This window comes from Podarcis muralis, chromosome 12 (assembly GCF_964188315.1).
Source record: "Podarcis muralis chromosome 12, rPodMur119.hap1.1, whole genome shotgun sequence".
NCBI classification, from domain to species: Eukaryota; Metazoa; Chordata; class Lepidosauria; order Squamata; family Lacertidae; genus Podarcis; species Podarcis muralis.
The window spans coordinates 26,116,717-26,138,621 of record NC_135666.1 but is presented as its reverse complement, the minus strand read 5'-3'; the positions used below and the strand labels follow the sequence as shown (position 1 = coordinate 26,138,621).

Here is a 21,905-nt window from a genome sequence, read left to right as displayed (position 1 = left end):
TACCTGGCACACACGTTATGGATGTCTGGCCACCAGGGAACAGATTTTTGTTTCCCAAGGTGTGTTAAAATCTTGCTGCTGGTTTTTAAATAGCCTTACTTTACATTGGTTTTGCTTTATTTGGTTTGGATTTTTTTATTATTAAATATATATTGATGGCTTAACATTCTATTGTGAACTGCCCAAATAATATCAGTTATCGGGTGGCATATGAAAACTGTTAGTAAAAAAAAGGCAAAAAAAGGGGGGGGGCAATGTCTTCCCTTCTGAAAACAGATGAGCATGCAGTCTTCAGGAAAGCACATAGGAAAAACTACCAAGGACATCTACCGCATAAGAACCCCAAAGGAATTGCAGAGGAGACTCTGTAGCTCATGCTACCTTTCCCCAGGAATTCAGATGGAGATTCTCAGTTCTTAAGAGTGGGAGGCAGGCCTCCCTAAGGAGATGTTTATAACTCCTACAGAAAGTCTGAACAAAACCAAAGAATTAAAATAGCAAAGGGGTGGGGGAGAAGAGGAAGAAGGGAAGAGGCAGGAAAAAGATAAAGCCATTGTTAAATGCACAATTGAATGTCACTTAAAAAATTATCGCTATGATGTTGGCCTTGTCAAAGAGCCCTAACTCACTTAGGTACCACCAACCACATGTAAAAATGCCTAGAGCACAATTTAACCAACCTCCTGGTCCCATTTATCTTGGTCATGCCCAAAGTAAATGCAAGCCTCTTGTTTTGAGAGTGGCCACATTTGCACAGAATGATAACCAGGAAAATTGGTTTGCCTTGTGATCCTAAGACTGGCCTAGGAAACAACTAGAAGGTAGTTCATCTGCCCTATCCGAAATCCTACTGGGCTCTCTTCAGGGTTAGAGGAGCTGATCAGAAGAATCACGGCATGTTGGATGTAACACTGAACTGCTCTCTTACTGTTTTGCTTACCAGCTCGTAAACAGCTATGGTTTGTTATGCCAAATTTCTTGGCTTATTGTTACATGCAAAATGTGGCCAAATTATGTCATGCTTTTAAACAAGCTTAATGTTTATATGGGGGACGCAGGTGGCACTGTGGGTAAAAGCCTCAGCGCCTAGGACTTGCTGATCGAAAGGTCGGCGGTTCGAATCCCCGTGGCGGGGTGCGCTCCCGTCGTTTGGTCCCAGCGCCTGTCAACCTAGCAGTTCGAAAGCACCCCCGGGTGCAAGTAGATAAATAGGGACCGCTCTTTAGCGGGAAGTTAAACGGCGTTTCCGTGTGCGGCTCTGGCTCGCCAGAGCAGCGATGTCACGCTGGCCACGTGACCCGGAAGTGTCTCCGGACAGCGCTGGCCCACGGCCTCTTGAGTGAGATGGGCGCACAACCCTAGAGTCTGTCAAGACTGGCCCGTACGGGCAGGGGTACCTTTACCTTTACTTTAATGTTTATATAAATTATTAAACCTACTGCACCTTCTTTTCTATCTGAAAAAGTTTATTTCAGCCACTGATCGAAACAATAAACCATCTTAACTTTTAGGATAAATACTGAACTCCCACTATCATGGGCATTTAGCTGCTGTGGTATAGTTGTGAAAATTGGATGGCATCCAAGTTAAAGTCTTAGAGTAGACACATTAAAATGAATGAATGTGACTAAGTTAGGCCCATTAATTTTAATGGGTCTATTCTGAGGAAAAGTTGGCTAAATACAGCCTTCAGTTTCTGCTCCTGGGACCACAGATTATCTCACCTTCTCCCATACTGGCAGCTAGAGAAGATGTCCACCTTTATTAGCAAGGCATGCAAGGCGATGGCTGTGGCAGGGGGAAGTTAACAGCCTGGAAATCCAATGTTCTCTGCATGCACAAGTTCAAATCCCATTCTTCTGTGGTTTACAGAACAGGCCAGAGCTCCTCAAGAGCAGAGCAAGCTTTGTATGAAGAATTTCCAAAGTTTAATTTTTGACATCTCCATTCAAAGGTACACATTTAGCAGGATTGGGAAAATATCCTTGGGAGCTACAGCTAAGTCAGAGTAGGACCAGGGGTGAGGAAACTGCAGTCTTTCCGATGCTGCCAATGGCCAATGTTCAGGAAATATAGGAGATGTAGCCCAAAAGCATTTGGAGAGTCATACAGGTAGGTTCTCCAACCGTGTTATAGATTTAGGGGGCCTAGGCCAGATATTCCTCCACATGTCTGCATGGGCAGCTGTTAGAATTCATTTTTGTCCACCTCCTGCTCCACTTTGGTGGTAGCCTGCACAACGTTTCTAGGAAACACGCACAGGTACGGAGGGAACAAAAACAGAACGATCTAGCATGCAGAACTTCAAACATTAACTCTCCACTTCAAAGTCATATCCCCACCTTATAGGGATTAACATTATGGTCAACTTTTCTTTCATCTTTTAATTACATTTTTTAAAAAGAAGAAGTTTAGCATGGAGAATTCCTCCAATGCGGGCAAATTACCTTCCCCATGAAGAGTTAAAACATTTATCCTCAAACCAGGCAGAACAATGCCTTGCCATCAATCAGCCCGAGAAAGCTTTCCTCAAAATATATATATATATAGGGGGTTTGTTTAGAGTAGAAAGCTATCAGTGGAGAACATAAAACACTTCAGAAGTTCCTCCTAGGCAATTACAACAGTGGCAACAGTTCAGGCCTAGAGGTTCTCCCCCTGCACCCCCCTGCTCCTGTAATACATAGGGGGCTCCGACCATTGTTCTAAGTTACCAGGCAACAGAAGAAATAAGCATATATAGTCTGAGATCATACCTTCATTACTCCCGCCTTTCACTGAGTATTTTTTCCTAAAGGCTTCCAGCCAGATGAACCATTTTACCTTCAGCCTGCTACCCTTTTCATAGCAGAGATATCATGGCTTGGCAAACAACAAACATAGGAAGCTGCCTTGTACCAAGTCATGGAGGAAGGGCTATCAGTGGCTACTAGTCATGATGGCTATGCTCTGCCTCACATCACTTTTACACATGACTTGGGAAGACAGGCAAACTCATGCCAGTGTACTGGAAGAAGCAAAGATCACCAGTGTCGAAGCAACGATTCTTCAACATCAACTTCGTTGGATTGGTCATGTTGTGCGGATGCCTGATGATCGTCTTCCAAAGCTACTACTCTACTCCGAACTTAAAAATGGAAAGCGTAATGCTGGTGGTCAAAAAAAGTGGTTTAAAGACTCTCTCAAGGCAAATCTTTAAAAATGTAGTATAAACAGTGACACTGGCCTGTGAGAGCTTCAGCTGGAGAACAGCCTTTACCAAAAGTGTCATGGACTTTGATGATGCTCGAACTCAGGACGAAAGGGAGAAATGTACTTAGAGGAATGCACGCTTAGCAAACCCGCACCGTGATCAACTCCCGTCCGGAAACCTATGTCCCCACAGTGGAAGGACGTGTGGATCCAGAATTGGCCTCCACAGTCACTTACAGACTCACTGTTAAAACTGTGTTTTAACAGTTTTAACAGACTCACTGTGTTTTAACAGTAAGACAATCTTACTCGGCTACGAATGATCGCCAAAGAAGAAGAAGAAGAAGTTCTGCCTCCAGAGTTTGGAGGCAGCAGAGCTTCTGAATGCCATTTGCTGGAAGACACAGGAAGGGAGCCTGCTCTTGTGCTCATGTTCTGCTTGTTGAAATCCCAGAGGAATCCGTTCAGCCCCTGTGAGAATAGGATGATCTGTGATTGGCATGATCTAGCAAGCTCTCCTTATGTTCTTAATAGATCCATCTAGCTCAGCACTGTCTACATGGACCAGCAGCAGACCTCCAGCCCTACCTGGAGATGCTGGGGTCTGAACATCTGCAACAACCTTCTGCAACAACAACAACAACAACAAATTATTTATACCCCGCCCATGTGGCTGGGTTTCCCAGCCACTCTGGGTGGCTCCCAACAGAATATTAAAAACACGATAAAACATCAAACATTAAAAACTTCCCTAAACAGGGCTGCCTTCAGATGTCTTCTAAAAATCAGATAGTTGTTTATTTCCTTGACTTCTGATGGGAGGACGTTCCACAGGGTGGGCACCACTACCAAGAAGGCCCTCTGCCTGGTTCCCTATAACATCACTTCTTGCAGGGAAGGAACTGCCAGAAGGCCCTCGGAGCTGGACCTCAGTGTACGGGCTGAATGATGGGTATACTTCAGATGTTCTACAACTTATCAATGGGCTTCCCTACTTTGCGTGCTTTAGGATAACCAAATTAAACATGTACACTTGTTCTGACATGCAATCTATATGATTTTTGCTAAGTGCAGGAAAAGAAATCCCTCCCCGCAAAGGATTACTGCTTGATTCATTACTAAAATCCAAGTTGAACTTTTCATTTCCCCCCTCCTTTGTTACTGCTGTCATTTTAAGTCTGCATTTCCGTTGTATGTTTAAATTACCTGTCTAATACTGAACAAAAGAACACAGCTCTTCCCTGCACTTAGCAATTCTAATTACATCTGAAGGAGGAGGGAGGGCAAATTATGCACACAGGTAGCTTTCCATTGTTTTTGCTCCCTAAATGCTTTTTTTGGGGGGTGGGGAACTACGAAGGACGAACTCCAGGGACATTATACATTATACCGCAAATTACTGCTTCACGGTTGGCTTAGACTATACTGTTTCCTTCTCTGGTGAAAAAAAGAAAAGAAAATATAAATACAAAGGATTCTTTTTCAGTTGCAACTCTTCACGGTTAGCTTTCAGACACCACATCACAGCCACCACCCCAGTTCACAATTCACACTGTTTTGATTAGAAGCGAAACCTATAAAGGAAGGCAGCCTCCTGGGAGATCATCTGATTTGCCTGGCAGAGGCCATAAATGCAAATCATGGGCAGGGAGTGACCGTAGCTCAGTGGAAAGGGACATGCTTTGCATACAGAAGGGCCCGAATTCAAACCCTGCCGTCGAAAAGATCAGGTAGCAAAGGATCAGCCCGTGGCTGTCAGAGCAGGCAATATTACAGTGGTACCTTGGGTTACAGACGCTTCAGGTTACAGACGCTTCAGGTTACAGACTCCACTAACCCAGAAATAGTACCTCGGGTTAAGAACTTTGCTGCAGGATGAGAACAGAAATTGTGTGGTGGCAGTGGGAGGCCCCATTAGCTAAAGTGGTGCTTCAGGTTAAGAACAGTTTCAGGTTAAGAAAGGACCTCCAGAACGAATTAAGTTCTTAACCCGAGGTACCATTGTACTAAAATTGACAAGTGAGTAGTTTGGCCTGGTAGGAAGGCAGCTTCCAAAGCTTATACCCATCACTCAGGTGTACCTGAATTAATTTGTATGAAAACACCAACATCCTCCAACCTGGTGCCTCCAGGTGTTTTAGGCTACAACTCACATCAGCCTCAGACAGCATGGTCAATGGACAAGGATAATGTTGTCCACAAAACCCGGAGGGCACCAGGGAGGAGAATGCTTTGTTTTGCAGCGGGGAGATCCCTGTATATGCATACAAATCAAAATGAAGACTTTTTAGGATCTCAGTACTGAGGAAAGATTTCTGCCTGAAACCCTTGAGAGCTGTTGCCAGAGACCTACTGAAATTTCACTGAAAACGGGGATCTGTTCATTGTAGGCTACAATCCCAATGCAGCATAGACATGCCTTGTTTTACCTACAGCAACAGCCTCTCCAAGGCTGTTTTCTTTTTGGTGGCTGTCTGCAGTCTCTGGCTCAGCTCAACCATGGTTTGCGCTAACCACGGTTTAGAACCCGATGCCATGGTTTGAGCTTTGAAACGTTCAACAGGCAAACCATGAGTCAGAGCTGCTACTTTGTGTTTTGTTCTTCAGCACTCAGTGTGTTATGTGAATACATTCCCTCTGCTACCTTCTCCATTGTAGGAGTAGTAGTAGTAGTAACTATGGTTTGTCAGTTCTGAAAGAATGCCAGACTATAGTTAGCACAAACCTTGGTGCACAAATCCACTCGAACTCATGGCTTCAAATCATAGTTTGCCAGTCAATCATAAACCAGAGTATATCAGCTCAAACTACACACTAAACCACATATAAGGTTCTTTAACCATGGTTTGGGATGACATCAGCACTGAATCCTCATAATGCTAAACCACACATCTAACTATGCTTTACTATGATCACACCTGTCTGTTTTGTCTCTCTCTGCTCTTACAAGGGAAAAAAAGCCATAATCATCTACTTAGTGTTATATCAGACTCAGAGACTGTGCTACAACAAACCACAATAAAAAATCAAGAACAAACATAGCTACAGATCATGGTTTACTTGAAGCAGAACAAACAATGACCCCTAGTTCAGATATAACTCTAAGCCAGGGACTGCAGTTTGTTTCTTCTCAGCATGTGGAAAGGAGCAAAAGAACCCTCTTAGGTACATTGATGGCAAACCATTAACTATGGTTTACTGTGATGTGCAAATTGGACTGCTGTGTCTATAGGAGGAGGTTGAGCTGCAAGTCCTGTATGCAACTTTGGCTTTTACACCTGCACTTCAGAAAAGCAAACCAACATGTCTACACCCTTAGCTTTTAATTGCTCCTTTCCAGTAAAACCAAAACAGAATGCAAAGCATTCAACACAGCAGCAGATCTTTTCCTCTCTACACCACAGCATGTCTGCTGCCATGCAATTATATTTGCCTCCATTGCATTATGTAGTTGCTGCAACTGATTTAAAACTATTGGGGGGGCGGAGTTTCATTTCTATAGCAACCAGGGAATACCTCACTCTTTAGAAATGGTTAAATCATGTAATCCTTGGGTAGGATAGTTTCTCTTTTAATTTCAGAAAGAAGCATTTAACAATGATATTCTCTTAAGGCAGAAAAGGATGTACAAAGCAAGTTATCAGCAACTGCCAGATAAAAAACAGCATGAGCTGTGAACTTTGCAGTGGCTCAACTTCCCCTCTGTAGCTTGAAAACAATAATTATATAACAAGCAATCCGATGTTGTTAACAATGTTGTTTCGGTAGGCACAACAATAAACGGCTTGGCCACAGTGACTACAGTCGTATGTTGGTTTTCAAACAGCTTAGTTCTTGAATGTTTTGGCTCCCGAACGCCACACACCCGGAAGTGATTGTTCTGGTTTGTGAACTATTTTTGGAAGCCGAACGTCCGACAGGCCTTCTGCAGCTTCCAATTGGCTGCAGGAAGCTCCTGCAGCCAATCAGAAGCCACACTTTGGTTTCTGAATGTTTTGGAAGTTGAATGGACTTCCGAAATGAATTCTGTTTGACTTGCAAGGTACGACTTGTATGGATGAAAGATAATTTCTTAAGATGTGTTTTGTATGCCGCTGTGGTCTTTTACCACAGTTCTGCTGTTCATTTGCACGCTTCTGTATACATTTGTGTACCTTAAACTTGAACAAATTCACCACTGGGTAGGTGTACACATCTGAGGATTTTGAGGCTGGAGACAAATGGAAACAAATGAAAAGCATTTTGGGAGAGGCAGGGCTTTTCTACTACCTCCCCAAATATTCCTTTTGTCCCCAAAGCTGAGCAAACAAGCTTTGCAGTTTTCCCCCCAACCAATACAGAAATCTTCCAAAGCCTGTTTAGCAAAGGCAAAAGCAGGATGAGTTGTGCCCATCGCAAACAGTAACACTTTGAAAAAGAAAACAAAACTATCTGATCCCGGCCCTTCATTTGAAGGGTACTGCTGTGGCCTCTTTTACTGAGGCTGGAGATGTTGTCCTGTCTTGTAGCTGCGCTTTTATTGTTGTTCTTAATTGGTTTTAACTTAAGCTGCTTTGGGTCACTCTGTGAGAAAAGCAACTCAACAACAACAACAACATGTACACCACATGCTACCTTTGCCAAATTTTGGATCCAACAATATAAAATGTATTTGCTCGGCATTTATTCATTCAGTTTATATTTGTTCATTCAGTTTACTCCTCTTTTAAATCCAGTGGGCTGTAGGACTTCCCTTCTCCACTCTCCTCGCCACAGGAAGAGGAAATATGAAAACATGAGGCTCATCTCCAATCTTTCCTGGTGAAAATCTCTGGGGAAAGCAATGCCTGACGTTTGCAGGTATTGTACAGTCAGTCCTGAAGGGCCAACTGTGCGCATTGACTCAAAATATGTCAGGCATTTTCTGAGGATCACCTCCAAACTCTTTATCCCAAAGCGGTGCAGGTAAGCACCTTCAGTACACTAAGCTGGTGGGCAGCACCTTGGCATGCGAACGATCCATCACAATTACTATTGGATTAACTGGCGCTCGGTTTAGATTTACTCAGAGGGGGTCACAGTGGTCTATTTTGCATGAAATAGAGCTAAAAACACGGTTATGGTCCAGGATGTCGGCTAAGTGTTCAGGAAAAGGAGGATGTGAGCCAAGAATGGTACACAAGAAGCTGCATCTCGCGGGAACTGAAAAGGAAAGAGCACACAAGAGCAAAGCACGCAAATTCCCTTTCCTATCATGCAGACGAAGCCAACAAATGCTACTTCTGATACTGTTAAGTGCCTGCAAAAGTTTTGGAGCAGACGCACTGCTTCATTCTCAAGCGATGCATGTCTCAAAATGTCCTGCTGAAATCCTGTAACTTTTTAATATTGCAAATGTTCTGGGGGAGCAGGTGGGTTGCTCCACTTTAGTTGTGCTGTAGTGCGAGAGCACCCCTCCAGACAACGGCAATGCAACAACACTGGGGAAGTGTCGCAGAACATCTAATAAAGCAGAATGATGTGTGGACGGCCCAGTATAAAATAAACCACTAAAGCTCTATTGTCGTGTTGCAGAACACACCTGCCAAAAGCGACAGCAGTCTGGAGGGGCTCCTAATGATGTTGGCATAAAATGTATTCAGGGTGAGGCACAAGGAGCAACCCAGGAGCAACCCATTGTCCTTGGCCTGTTTGCATACGAGGCACAGCAAACATTGGCAAAGCTGCTTGAGCAGGAAGAGGAAAGGGAACAAGTCCAAAGGCCACTGATGGACTTCTAACAAACATCAGAAATAATTCGCATTGCACTATAAGTCAGTGAATTTCATCGAGTCGTGGGAAATCTGGCGGGCTACCTTTCTATCTCCACCTGTACATTAACATCACAGGCTAATGGATGTATGCTTACTTTAGACCCTGAAAATCGAGGGCTTCCTTCAAAGGCGTGACAGTACATCCCACTAATGCATCTCTCTGCCTGCCATCTCCAGTAGAGGCAACTGCTGCAGATTAAGACATGGAGTGTATCTCCAGCTCGCGGAATAAACTTAGAAATGTCTCCAGGGCACAATTAGGCTGTTTAATTTTATCAATTATTTAAAAGGTGCCACTCCTTTAATTTAGTATGCTTTGCATCCAAGGCAGTTAAGTTTTGTTTGCAATGCTTCATTCTTGCTTGGAGTAATATGGCATATAAATGGATAATTGCAAAGTAAACGATCAGCGTGATTTATTATTATTTTTTTGCTTTAATATAACAGTTCTAAGGACATTTATGTGGAAGAAAGAGCTATTGACTTCAGTGGATCTTCCTACATTGGGTTACAACACATGACACTTTCTGAGCATAGCAGCCCTAGTGATATGTGCCAATGCATGTCAATGATGAAGTCAGCTGCTTTCAGACTTTGGACTTAAGTGGTCCGACAAGTTGTCCTTCCTCTTTAGAGGTGAGGAACCTCTGGCCCATGGGCTCAATTATACCCACAAAGTCTCTCCAATTGGCCTGGGAGGCCATTTTTGCCAAGTTACACCCACCTGCCCTAATCCTGATGTCACATATGACATATAAGATGTCACATGTCAGGCAGGTAAAGTCAAGGCTTGGCCGAATGGGTATTTTCAGTCATTGCTGATAAGTTGATAAAGCACAGGGGAAGAAAGTACTTGGGGACAAGCTTGGCAAAAAATTGGGGTGAAGATGTGAGCTGGCATATTTAACAGAATGGTACATAAAACTCTGCAATCTTGTGAAGTTAAATATGGTTATGCAGTCCATGAGTGTTGGACAAGGAAGATTTCAGGTGTTAAGAAATTTGAAGATGATTTTGGAATGCTAAGCAGGATATTATATTAGGAAATCCCTCCCCCTGTTTATCAACACTGGTAACTTAATAGTATATCTGATATGGTACTTTGTTTACTTCTGTGTATATGTACTGTTTTGTTTGCAAACTGAAAAATCAGCTTTATAATTTTTTAAAAAAATTACAAATATCGAATTTTATGTCCTAATTCTTGAAATAAAATAATTGTATTCATAGCAAAGATGCTGCTCATTATTATTACTGCTGTTATTAAGAATATTACTCATAACTGTTGTCATATTTAATAAATCTATCACGATAAAATAAAAAGTGTCCCCATGCCATTGGAAACAAAGGCCCCAAACCAGGGATGGTGACTCTCTAGGTATTGGACTTCTACTCCCATGAGCCTCTGCCAGTATGGTCAATGGTCAGGGATGAAGGGTACTGAAGTCCAGTATTACTGGTACTGAGGTTAGCCACCACTGCCCTAAATTAATGTGAATATGGCTAAATTTGCCAAGGACTGTTCTATCCGTATTTGCTGAAACAGATGTTTAAATACCAGATGAGGAAATTCCCTTCATTCAGCTTACCAACTGCATACTATTTACAGCTGCACATGTAGCATTTTTTAAAAAATACTCAGCAGGGAGCAATATATAAAGCAGATAACCAGAGGAGCGAGAGATTTAAGTGCCTGGCCACTGTGACTTAATGATCTAATTCAGAAAGCCTCTTTCCTCGCAATCATTTGCAAACGTATGTGCCAACCTTTTAAACAGGATACAGGAAAAGGCGGACTGCTACTTGCAGGAAATAAACCAGGCAAGTATGAGTCAATTTTCTGTCTCCCTTCACAGAAGTAAAAATGACAATCTTGAATCGTAAATGAAAGCTGAAGTAAATGGGCTCTTGAATTAATGGATTCTACATACTGGAATTAAACTAAAAGACAGCCAAAATCCAACTGGCAAACAACAATAAAGGCAGTGTCACGCTTGGCTTTGTGAAACACAAAATGACAAATCTCACTTCTCCAGGAGGCTCCCTTAAAAATTCTACCCCAAACTGTAAAATAAGAACCGCAAAGGAGAATTCTCATAATCAAGCAACAACAAATCATTCTTGAACCATCATGAATAATTGCCTCTCATTACTCTTCAGCTGTGTTCCAATCTGAGGTTGTGAATTATCTAATGAAGTGTTTGAAAATTGAGGATTAGTGACAAAAGGCTTCTTACCAAATTTTTGGTCAAACCTCCAAGCGGGCACATGGGTGCTATGCTTCAAGCTGTTGGTTGTAGGGAGAGGCACTGTTACATAGATGGGTCCATTCACTGGAACTGGAGTCCCATCGCTTCTGAGTAAGTGAACACTAACTGCAGTGACAGGAGTAAGATCATACCTAGTGTTATTTCCTGTAAGCAAATGAACAACAGTATGAAAATGCATAAAATATAACTTTCAAAGCCAATTATTACATAGTGTGATCACGTGAACACCCACTATTTTTTATTAACGAATCAGCTTCCCGTTACCTAAGGGTGGTATGACCAGGACACCACTTTGCAAAATTTAAAGCATATGAGGCAAGTTACAGGCAGTGGCAAAGCCAAAATGAACATTGCGTTAATGGTGTGATTAACAATCACAATGTGGTTTTTTTAAAAATAAAAAGGGCTAGTTCTTGGTAAAAATCCCCCTCTTCCCATGTGACATAAGAGGAAAAACCCTCAAACTGGCTTCATGATTGCAGCTGGAGATGGAAGGCTTAAACATCCCTATCCATATGGCTGAAGACTACCATCCCCACAATACCCAATTTTTACTTTTATTTTAGAAAGCTACAACGTGATTGCTAATCACATCATTAACTAATGTACAGTTTGGCCTTCAGCTCATTCCAATTCAACATTACAATCCTACAGAGGTTTTAACTTCCTTGTTTCAAATTGCTTAAGAGTTTGGCCACATGCCTCTCAGATGAAAGCACCACTGATTACATTGTCTTGCTATGTCCATCCCATACACCGACAGCTTGCTGGTGACAAAGAAAGTGGCAAGCGAAGGATGACAATGACAAGCAATTGTTGTTCCTGTCATCCTGTGGCGGCGATGCTTTCTCTGCATGTGGACATTTAGCAAATAAATCCAAGGTGTGAATTGAAAGTACTTTCATGCACATATGAATGGCCTGTCAGTTTCCCCATTCCGCTGCATCCCTTCACCCTGCCGTGATCCACGACCCAGAGACCATGCACTGTGCAACACAGGGGGTTCAGAGGATGATGAAGCTTCAGCTCTGGTCTTGGGGAAAGAACAGTTAGGACTGTCTTCCAGACCCCCCTGACTGAGACATGGCACCCGTCTCCCCAGCCTATCAGGATCCAAGTGCTGCAGGATATGGTGACAGCCCCTTAAAAGCCAGTCAGTTCATCTGGGATGGTGGGGTGTACCGCATGACAGGTCCCGAATACTTATAAGAAATTGGTTGTCGCTAGATCAGCGGTTCTCCCCATATGTTGTTGGACTACAACTCCCATCATCCCTGAGCTCTGGCCTTGCTAGCTAGGGGTGATGGGAGTTGTAGTTCAACAACATCTGGGGACCCACAGGTTGAGAAAGGCTGCGCTAGATGCTTGCTGAGACATCAGCTTGCAATGCTAGCTCAGCAGGACCCTGGGAGCTCTCCAAGGTCCTGTAGATACTTTGGGTGCCTTGCATTCCTGACTTGGCTTCTTGGTGGGACACTGTCCAGCTTCCCCTGTGAGCCTCAAGGTCTCTTAGGACAAGACTCCTTGTTCCTGCAATGGCAGGAGTGCCTGCTAGGTGCCCTATCATTTCAACATTGATGGAGAGAACTAGATGCAGGCAGCCTTGAGGAAGGGAAGGGGAACAGGTCATTCTGACCAAGTATAAATTAAATGTAGGGTTTTGTTTTTATCCTTTGCACTTTAAAAGGCCGTAAATCAGGCCTGCACAGTCTGTGACCCATGAAGCAGAACAGCAGAGGGCTGAGTTCAGTTTGGTGGGTCACTAGCCTCATAGGACTGCTACAAATGATTTTGGGGGTTGGGGCATCCTTTTTAAAAAAAATAATAATTCAGGAAAAGAGTTAATACAGGCAGTAAATAACGGTACTCGTGACTACACAGAAATGGTACTATTCTGGTAATACTCGAACTAAACTAGTCCGATAGAACTTAAAACATACTTTAATAATCACAAGAACAAAAGTTTACCAGTTCCATTGCCATCATATCCTTGTAAATAAGGAAAACTATCCACTTCCCAAGGTGAACTAGCTGAAGTAAGAAATGCTGTGAGGTCGCTAAAGCTGGTATTCTCTGGCAGTTTCAAGGCTCTCCTTTGAAAATGAACTTTGGGCTGGATCCGTGCACCTAGCAATAAGCAAAGGAAGAGAGCAGCTAAGCAAATGAATGTGACAATAGCCATCTACATGAAGCAAGTTTTCTATAAATGCAATTATAACTTTAGTAGCAAAGCCATGATATCCCCCATATTCCCCACAGGATTACATTTATGATACCTATGGGAGATAGCCAGCATTCATGGTTTGCTTAATTTAATGGATTCCAGTGAAAGCAAACAACGCCAGCAGCAATTACCATTCGACAATTAAGCAAGCAATAAGTGATACAAGATCCCAATGGTTAATTCAGCTAGGATGTTTGGCTATTTCATCTAAAAGGAAGCCACCTTCCCTCTTCAAAGTCAAAATGTACCTTTAACGGTGCAGTCCTATGTATACCTTCTCAGAAGCAAGTTCCATTGCATTCACTGTTAAATGTGCCCAAGATTGCTGTCTAAAGTTATCTGCAGCAGGAAACGACTACTTGTTTTAGTCCATGTAAATCCTGAACGTGAGCAAACGATCAGGCACACAGAAGTAATGTGACAGGGCAATTCAATTCAATGTACACCTGCAGAGTACATTTAAAACACAGAACTGCCATTCCCAGTGTTTCCTGGAAAGGAGGACTGTTAAACCTTTACAGGAATTGTAGATATGTGATGAGCACCCTTGACAAACTTCAGGTCCCAGAATTCTTTGGTGGGGGGGGGGGGGAGCCATGACTACTAAAGTGGTATAAGGTAAAAAAGGTAAAGGACCCCTGGACGGTTAAGTCGAGTCAAAGGCAACTGTGGGGTTGTGGCACTCATCTTGCTTTCAGGCTGAGGGAGCCGGCGTTTGTCCACAGACAGCTTTCCAGATCATGTGGCCAACAGGACTAAACTGCTTCTGGCGCAACACAACACTGTGACGGAAGTCAGAGCACATGGAAATGCCGTTTCCCTTCCTGCCACAGTGGTACCTATTTATCTACTTGCACTTGTGTTTTTTTGAATGGCTAGGTTGGCAGGAGCTGGGACAGAGTAATGGGAGCTCACCCCGTTGCAGGGATTCGAACTGCTGACCTTCTGATCAGCAAGCCCAAGAGGCTCAGTGGCTCATTTGTTCTCCAGGCGTTCACTTGCTTTCTCTCTGGCTCTGTGCCTTACACTCCCTCCAAAGGCCACATGCAGGCCCTGCTCCATGCTTTTGTTCAGCTAGAACATGTCACTAAACTGCAATAATGCAGGAGGAAGTTACGTGAGGGCTGCATGCATGTGTGTATGCAGAAATCTCTGACTTTTGAATGGCTTAAGTACAGCCTATGGTCCACCCAATGTTGCCTATGACCCCACCCACCACTGGCATCGAGGCCCCAGGAGGATGCCTCTTGAGGGAATGTGAACATAGGGAAGCCATTGCACCACTGGCCTGCAGCATCTCTCAGCTTGAAGGCAGTTCTGGGGTGGAATCATGTCCAGAGAAACCATTATGGTCCTCCCCAGGTTTCTGAATTAAATTCCTGCTACTTTATAGTCACTGAAGCAGGGCAGTAGTTCCAGAAAGCCAGGAGTGCAGGAGTCTTTGCTGGCTCAGGTGTCAAGAAAAGAGCTATCACCTCAAACCTCCAGGTCTAGAGCAACTTGGCTTGATTCTGTTGAGGATTTCAAACAATCTGCCCGTCGTATACCAAGCCTCCACCCCTGTGGAAATCCCCTGTAGGGGAAGCCGTCTTCTAATGATTTATGCTTTCCTTGAACTCTCAACCAACAATGAACTTTTGTTCAAAGCCACTTAATGGGATTGGAGGGTTTGGAGTCTTGGAAGGATTAGAGACAGCTTCATGTAGTATTTATCATTTCAGGTCCCATTAGGTATCTGCTTCTGAGGCCAAAAGCACTTCTCCACAAATTTGTACCATTAACAAAGCTTTGCAGCAAACACAGCCAGGCCCCATCTGCAAGCTTTTGCATAACATGCAAATGAAGATTTAAAACAGCTGTTACTGTATTCCCAAGAACTTCTTTTTCAATACATGGAGTGTACTTAAAGAAAACAAAAAAACCCCCTGCCAATCAAGGATTAACTCCTTATTACAAGGTATGGTATGTGGTTCTAGGGTGACCAGCTATATTGCTTTGGGGTCCTCATTCAATACATCTAGCTTTAAATCTGTGTAAAAATGAGTTAAGGAATCATAATTTTAATGCCTACTCAAAAGATGAGCTTTACTTCCAACAGCTTTCTGTCATTTACACTAGATTTGTGCTTCCCCTGAATGAAATAATAATAATAATAATAATAATAATAATAATAATAATAATAATAATAATAAAAAATTTATACCCCGCCCATCTGGCTGGGTTTCCCCAGCCACTCTGGGCAGCTTCCAACAAAATATTAAAATACAGTAGTCCGCCAAACATTAAAAGCTTCCCTAAACAGGGCTGCCTTCAGATGTCTTCTAAAAGTCTGGTAGTTGTTGTTCTCTTTGACATCTGGTGGGAGGGTGTTCCACAGTGTGGGTGCCACTACCGAGAAGGCCCTCTGCCTGGTTCCCTGTAACTTGGATTATCGCAGTGAGCGAATCGCCAGAAGGCCCTCGGCGCTGGACCTCAGTGTCTGGGCAGAACGATGGAGGTGGAGATGCTCCTTCAGGTATACTGGACCGAGGCCGTTTAGGGCTTTAAAGGTCAGCACCAACACTTTGAATTGTGCTCGGAAATGTACTGGGAGCCAATGTAGGTCTTTCAAGACTGGTGTTATGTGGTCTCGGCGGCTGCTCCCAGTCACCAGTCTAGCTGCCGCATTCTGGATTAGTTGTAGTTTCCTTCAAAGGTAGCCCCATATAGAGCGCATTGCAGTAGTCCAAGTGAGAGACAGCCAAAGCATGCACCACTCTGGCGAGACAGTCCGTGGGCAGGGAGGGTCTCAGCCTGCATACCAGATGGAGCTGGTAAACAGCTGCCCTGGACACAGAATTGACCTGTGCCTCCATGGACAGCTGCAAGTCCAAAATGACTCCCAGGCTGTGCACTTGGTCCTTCAGGGGCACAGTTACCCAATTCAGGACCAGGGAGTCCTCCACACCTGCCCGCCTCCTGGCCCCCAAGAACAGTACTTCTGTCTTATCAGGATTCAACCTCAATCTGTTAGTTGCCATCCATCCTCCAACCGCAGGTAATCACCAGGGACTGGTAATCACCAAGGACAGAGCCTTTTCAGTAGTGGCACCCCAATTATGGAACAACCTTCCCAGGGAGGTACAGCTGGTGTCATCTAGTGTTTCCATATTTTGAAGATCAAAAAAGAGGACACTATGACAGCCATTCAAAGCAAATAAATGCAATTTGTCTCAAATTTTACCCCTGAAAAAGAGGATGTGTCCTGGAAAAAGAGGACACATGGGACCTTAAACTTAGCTGTCTTTTCAGCTCCAAGTGAAAACCTTTCTGTTCATTCAGGCCTTTCAAATATTCATTGTAGTCTGGGCCTTTCACTTCTAAAATCTGTTGACTTAACTTAGGATGCCTGGTGAATTTTGTTTTCATTGTTATTTATGATGATTTTGATTCTTTGTCTTATTTGTATTCAAATTGTTCTCTTACCTATTCTTTTTCCTACCTATTTATTTGTAAGCCACTCAGAAAAATTTGTTACGGGGAGAGATACAAATGCCGCAAGTGACCACTAAGGCGACTAAGTGCTTTCTGCCCCCAATAAAAATAAATTCATATCCAGTTATGTACTCAGAACCAGAGCTTGCAGTACAAACTTACGCCTACTCAAAATAAAGCCTCACTGTGTTCAGTGGGGCTTACTCCCAGGTAAGGACAAAATGTTGTGAGGGTAAAATGGCGAGGGGGGGGGGGAGACCCTTGTATGCCGTTTCGAGCATTTCCTTGGAGGAAAGGTGAGATATAAATGTAATAATAAAGTAAAATAAATAATAACACTTTTCACTTAGAACAACAACAATGTATTGGGACAATTATAGCAGCTTTCTGAAACACAATGCGGGAACAAACCACCGACAGCTGCTGAATCTGGGATCACTATCAGGGCACCTCTGGGTTCAATGAAGCCCCTGGGGGCTTGCAAAGCGCCTGAGCCTCTCCCTGGCACTCACCGTTCCTTTTGTCAGGAGGTGGTAAAGGTAGTTAGCAACCCAATACATTTCTCAAATATTAGGAGGTCCCCTTTTAAAGCAGTTGAAGGCAAATTGAAGGTAGCCTTTTTTATTTTTGCATATTAGCGAAATTAACTATGAGAAAACCTGGAGCGTGCATAGCTCCCCCATGTTGTACAGTACATAGTGATATTTGTTCCACCTCAGGGATAGCTCTGCTAAGTCATAAATCTCTGCCTGTGCTGCTTTGCATATGCATATGGATGAGTATCCACAACAAAAACAAAAGCAGCAGAGTAACGCAGAATAATGTTATTATCTCAGACGACTCATTGCAAAAGAAAAGAAACCTCTCCAAGAATCCTCAGCTGCAGCTTAGACAATTCATGCTGTGGAGCAGAAGCACAGTTTTGGCTCCTTCAATACAGAATGTACAAGGTGCTGGGCTGTGGCTTCAGGCCATAACAGCAGTGCAGACGTAAACCGGTCCCACTGCCATGGTTCCTTTCCCTCAAGGAATTGTGGGATATCTTTTAAGGCAGAATTTTCAGCACCATCACAAAACTACAATTGCTACAGACAGCAACTGTCAACTTTAAAGAATTTACAGCTGTGAAATGTGCATGCGTAATCCAAAACCACTAATAAAGTCGGCTTTCTTTCTCAGAGAGTTTGCTTTATTCATATGCAGATTATGCATATGTCATTAATCAAGCAACCCAATCTCCTGCAATTTATCTGTATTATTTGTCACCTACTATGAAAACCTCAGGGTGTTCAATTCCATCTTGGGAGATGCACAACTTAAAACTTGCTTTATAAAGAGCAAATATCTGTTTTTAAAGGGATGAGTTGTTCACGCGAGTTGCATCCTAGGAGCCAGGCATAAGAAATTATTAGGTAAGGGCAGTAGAGGCTTCTACTGGCTCTCTAGATCACCTAATTCAGCTCAGCTAACACACCTTCCTGCCACCATCAGGATGTCAAGGTGGGAAAAGGCTAAAGTCCTAGCTCTAGCTGTGGGACAGGTAAAAATCATTATGACAAAGCAAAGAAAGTCCCTTTGCACCACATACCTTGAAATCCTGAGACTATCTGTACAACATCTTCATATACCATTAGAGTAGCTGAACGTTCAGGAAGAAGGCCAAGACTTAGAGAAGAAAACACTGTGGAAGGGAAATTGGTTAAGTACAATATAAAGTAATATTGAAAGAACTCTTTCCTCCAGATCCCCAATCTTTCAAAGTATACCAACTAATGCCTTTTTTAGGTAATGCATTTGTTTTCTGAACTACTGCATCTACTAAATATGTCACATGCATTGGCTTCAATAACTTTTGTATGCAGGAGTTTGTACATTATGTGTCCACAAGTAGAAGATCAACTTAGACAACAATAATGAAAGAATCCCGATGTATAGGGAGAGGAATGATGAACATTCCACAAGTGGTACACCACACGTGATCACTTTTTTAAACGCATGATGGGAAATACAGTCTCATTGTCCCCTTGAAAAAGACTTGAAAAGTTTACATGGCAGATTTGGTCTATATAAGGATCTAGCTCAGCAATCCCTGGTGTCCACCAGACTAGAGTCTCCGAAACTTGGGTCTTCAGCTGTTTCTGAACTACAACTCCCATCATCCCTAGCTGGCAGGACCAGTGGTCTTGGATGATGGGAATTGTAATCCCAAAACAGCTGCAGACGCAAGTTTGGGAAACCCTGCTCCAGATATTACTGGGCTTCTGCTCCCTTCAGTCCCAGCCAGCATGGTCAATGGTCAGAGGTGATGGGAGTTGTAGTCCAAAAACATCTGGAGAGCTGTCACCCTACCCAGTCTCAAATGCAAGTTGTACTGGAATTCAGATTCAGTGGATACAGCACAATTTTTCTAAAAATAAGAACAGAATTCAAAATCTAAGGAAATACTGTAATTAACAGAGTTCATTAAAATTTTGCATCAAATTAAATGTTTCAGTTCCTGTAACTCCAAATGTAGAAAGAAAGAAAAACATTTTTTCCAGAAGATGGGGGCACACCCTCCAAATCTGAGGTGTTGTTTAACAGATTTTTTCCCCAGCAAACAAAGGAGCTTGGTGTCAATACAGTGGTACCTCGAGTTACATACGATTCAGGTTACATACGCTTCAGGTTACAGACTCTGCTAACCCAGAAATAGTGCTTAAGGTTAAGAACTTTGCTTCAGGATGAGAACAGAAATCGTGCTCCAGCAGCACAGCAGCAGTGGGAGGCCCCATTAGCTAAAGTGGTGCTTCAGGTTAAGAACAGTTTCAGGTTAAAAACGGACCTCCAGAACGAATTAAGTACTTAACCCGAGGTCCCACTGTACCACCAAGTATTAATCTGCAAGACGATCTGTATCTTTCAAAAGTCAGGAGCAGTTTCCCTGAATTCAAAACATTCTTCATGAAGCTGGGGAACTACTAGTTGTATTTAAAATAGCAGGAGATACCCGTCAGTAGTCATGTAAACATTATATGTATAAAGAATTTCTTCTAGTACTGCTATAACCACATTTACATTTGAGAATGCTCTGCTAAGCATTAATAAATTCACACTATAAATCAGAATCTTCTCAAATTTCAGCTGTTCCATCACAATAACTTCTTTGCTCATACTAAAAGCACATATCGGGCATAATGTACTACAAGGAGAATGAATTATGGAATAGGTAGCTCTGAAGGATAGAAATATAAGAATTTATTTCTTTTTTGCACCTAATTTTTACTGGTAAGAATTAAAGCCAATGCAATTCAAATAGCTTGAAGAAATGAAGAATATGTACCAGTGCAGTTCCCAATTAATCAGCAAATCAGAACAAGCACAGGCTATGAATGTTCCTGAGATTTTGACTCCTTTTTGACAGTTTATTAGCTATTTGTAAACATTAAAGGTAAAGGTACCCCTGCCCATATGGGCCAGTCTTGACAGACTCTAGGGTTGTGTGCTCATCTCACTCTAGGGGCCGGGAGCCAGCGCTGTCCGCAGACACTTCCGGGTCACGTGGCCAGCGTGATGAAGCTGCAACTGGCGAGCCAGCGCAGCACACGGAACGCCGTTTACCTTCCCGCTATAAAGCGGTACCTATTTATCTACTTGCACTTAAGGCTGCTTTCGAACTGCTAGGTGGGCAGGAGCTTGGACCGAACGACGGGAGCTCACCCCGCCGCGGGGATTCGAACCGTCAACCATGCGATTGGCAAGCCCTAGGCGCTGAGGTTTTACCCACAGCGCCACCCGCGTCTCATTTGTAAACATTAATATACAATAATTAAAAATCACATTTTATTGTCTTCATATTATTAAGTTTCACAAATAACAGCATGTCCCATAGAACACATCTGGTAAAAAGTCTGGTGTTTTTTTATTTTTACTTCCAAAATAATCTTAACACAATAACCTTAACAAACAAGAAAGAAAACAAAACATGTTAACTACATGCTTATATAAATAGCACAGCTGCATAATTGCACTGTTACCAATTCATTGCATGGTTATAGTATACTTTAAAATATTTAAGGCACATTGTGTATATTATTAGAGATCTTAAATTACTCTAAATCGCTGAAAAGTGTGCTTCCGTATTTGGATTTAGAGCATTATTTTTGCAAAAAGAAATGAAGACCATTTTGCTGTAGATTTATTCCAACTTTGTCTTCTTTCATTTATTCTTGTGTAGGGTACTAATGCGATCATGAGTGAAAAGCCCCACATTTTATATTTCCATTCCCTTAATGTGATTATTAGGGCCGCCCCAAAACATTTTTCCACCTGGCACAAAGGACAAGATGCTGTCTGCTTCATTCTGCACCCGGAAGCCAACTGGACAGGCAGGCGAATGTTACTTTAACACCAGTGACAGAATAGCACCCACCACACCTGAAGGCAGCAGGAAAGTTTAGTGGGTGCAGAACAGCCCATATGGTTCATCACACAGCTCTTTCCTCCTAGTTCCTCAACCTCATTCCCTGCCCACCTCCTCCCAGTACCTGGGAAGAATGGGATATAAATATACTACTACTACTGTCCTGAATTATGGTGCTGGAGGAGACTCTTGAGAGTCCCATGGACTGCAAGAAGATCAGACCTCTCCATTCTGAAGGAAATCAGCCCTGAGTGCTCACTGGATGGACAGATCGTGAAGCTGAGGCTCCAATACTTTGGCCACCTCATGAGAAGAGAAGACTCCCTGGAAAAGACCCTGATGTTGGGAAAGATGGAGGGCACAAGGAGAAGGGGACGACAGAGAACGAGATGGTTGGACAGTGTTCTCGAAGCTACAAACAAGAGTCTGACCAAACTGCGGGAGGCAGTGGAAGACAGGAGTGCCTGGCGTGCTCTGGTCCATGGGGTCACGAAGAGTCGGACACGACTAAACGACTAAACAGCAACAACAACTGTCCTGGTTATTATATG

The 21,905-nt window shown here is 43.0% G+C and overlaps 1 protein-coding gene across 3 annotated transcripts in view; it reads right to left on the bottom strand.

Annotated features, from left to right (window-relative positions):
• The window catches only part of FAM171A1 (family with sequence similarity 171 member A1), a 78,703-nt gene that overhangs the window by 21,227 nt on the left and 35,571 nt on the right, over positions 1–21,905 (bottom strand). For 2 of the 3 annotated variants that reach the window (XM_028749793.2, XM_028749796.2), the window contains 3 exons: positions 18,541–18,633; positions 13,223–13,381; positions 11,222–11,398 (listed from right to left, as the gene is read on the bottom strand). In XM_028749793.2, the coding sequence (XP_028605626.2) occupies positions 11,222–11,398; positions 13,223–13,381; positions 18,541–18,633 (429 nt within the window). The remainder of the gene's footprint in view (positions 1–11,221; positions 11,399–13,222; positions 13,382–18,540; positions 18,634–21,905) is intronic. The other variant, XM_028749794.2, reaches the window with a different exon arrangement.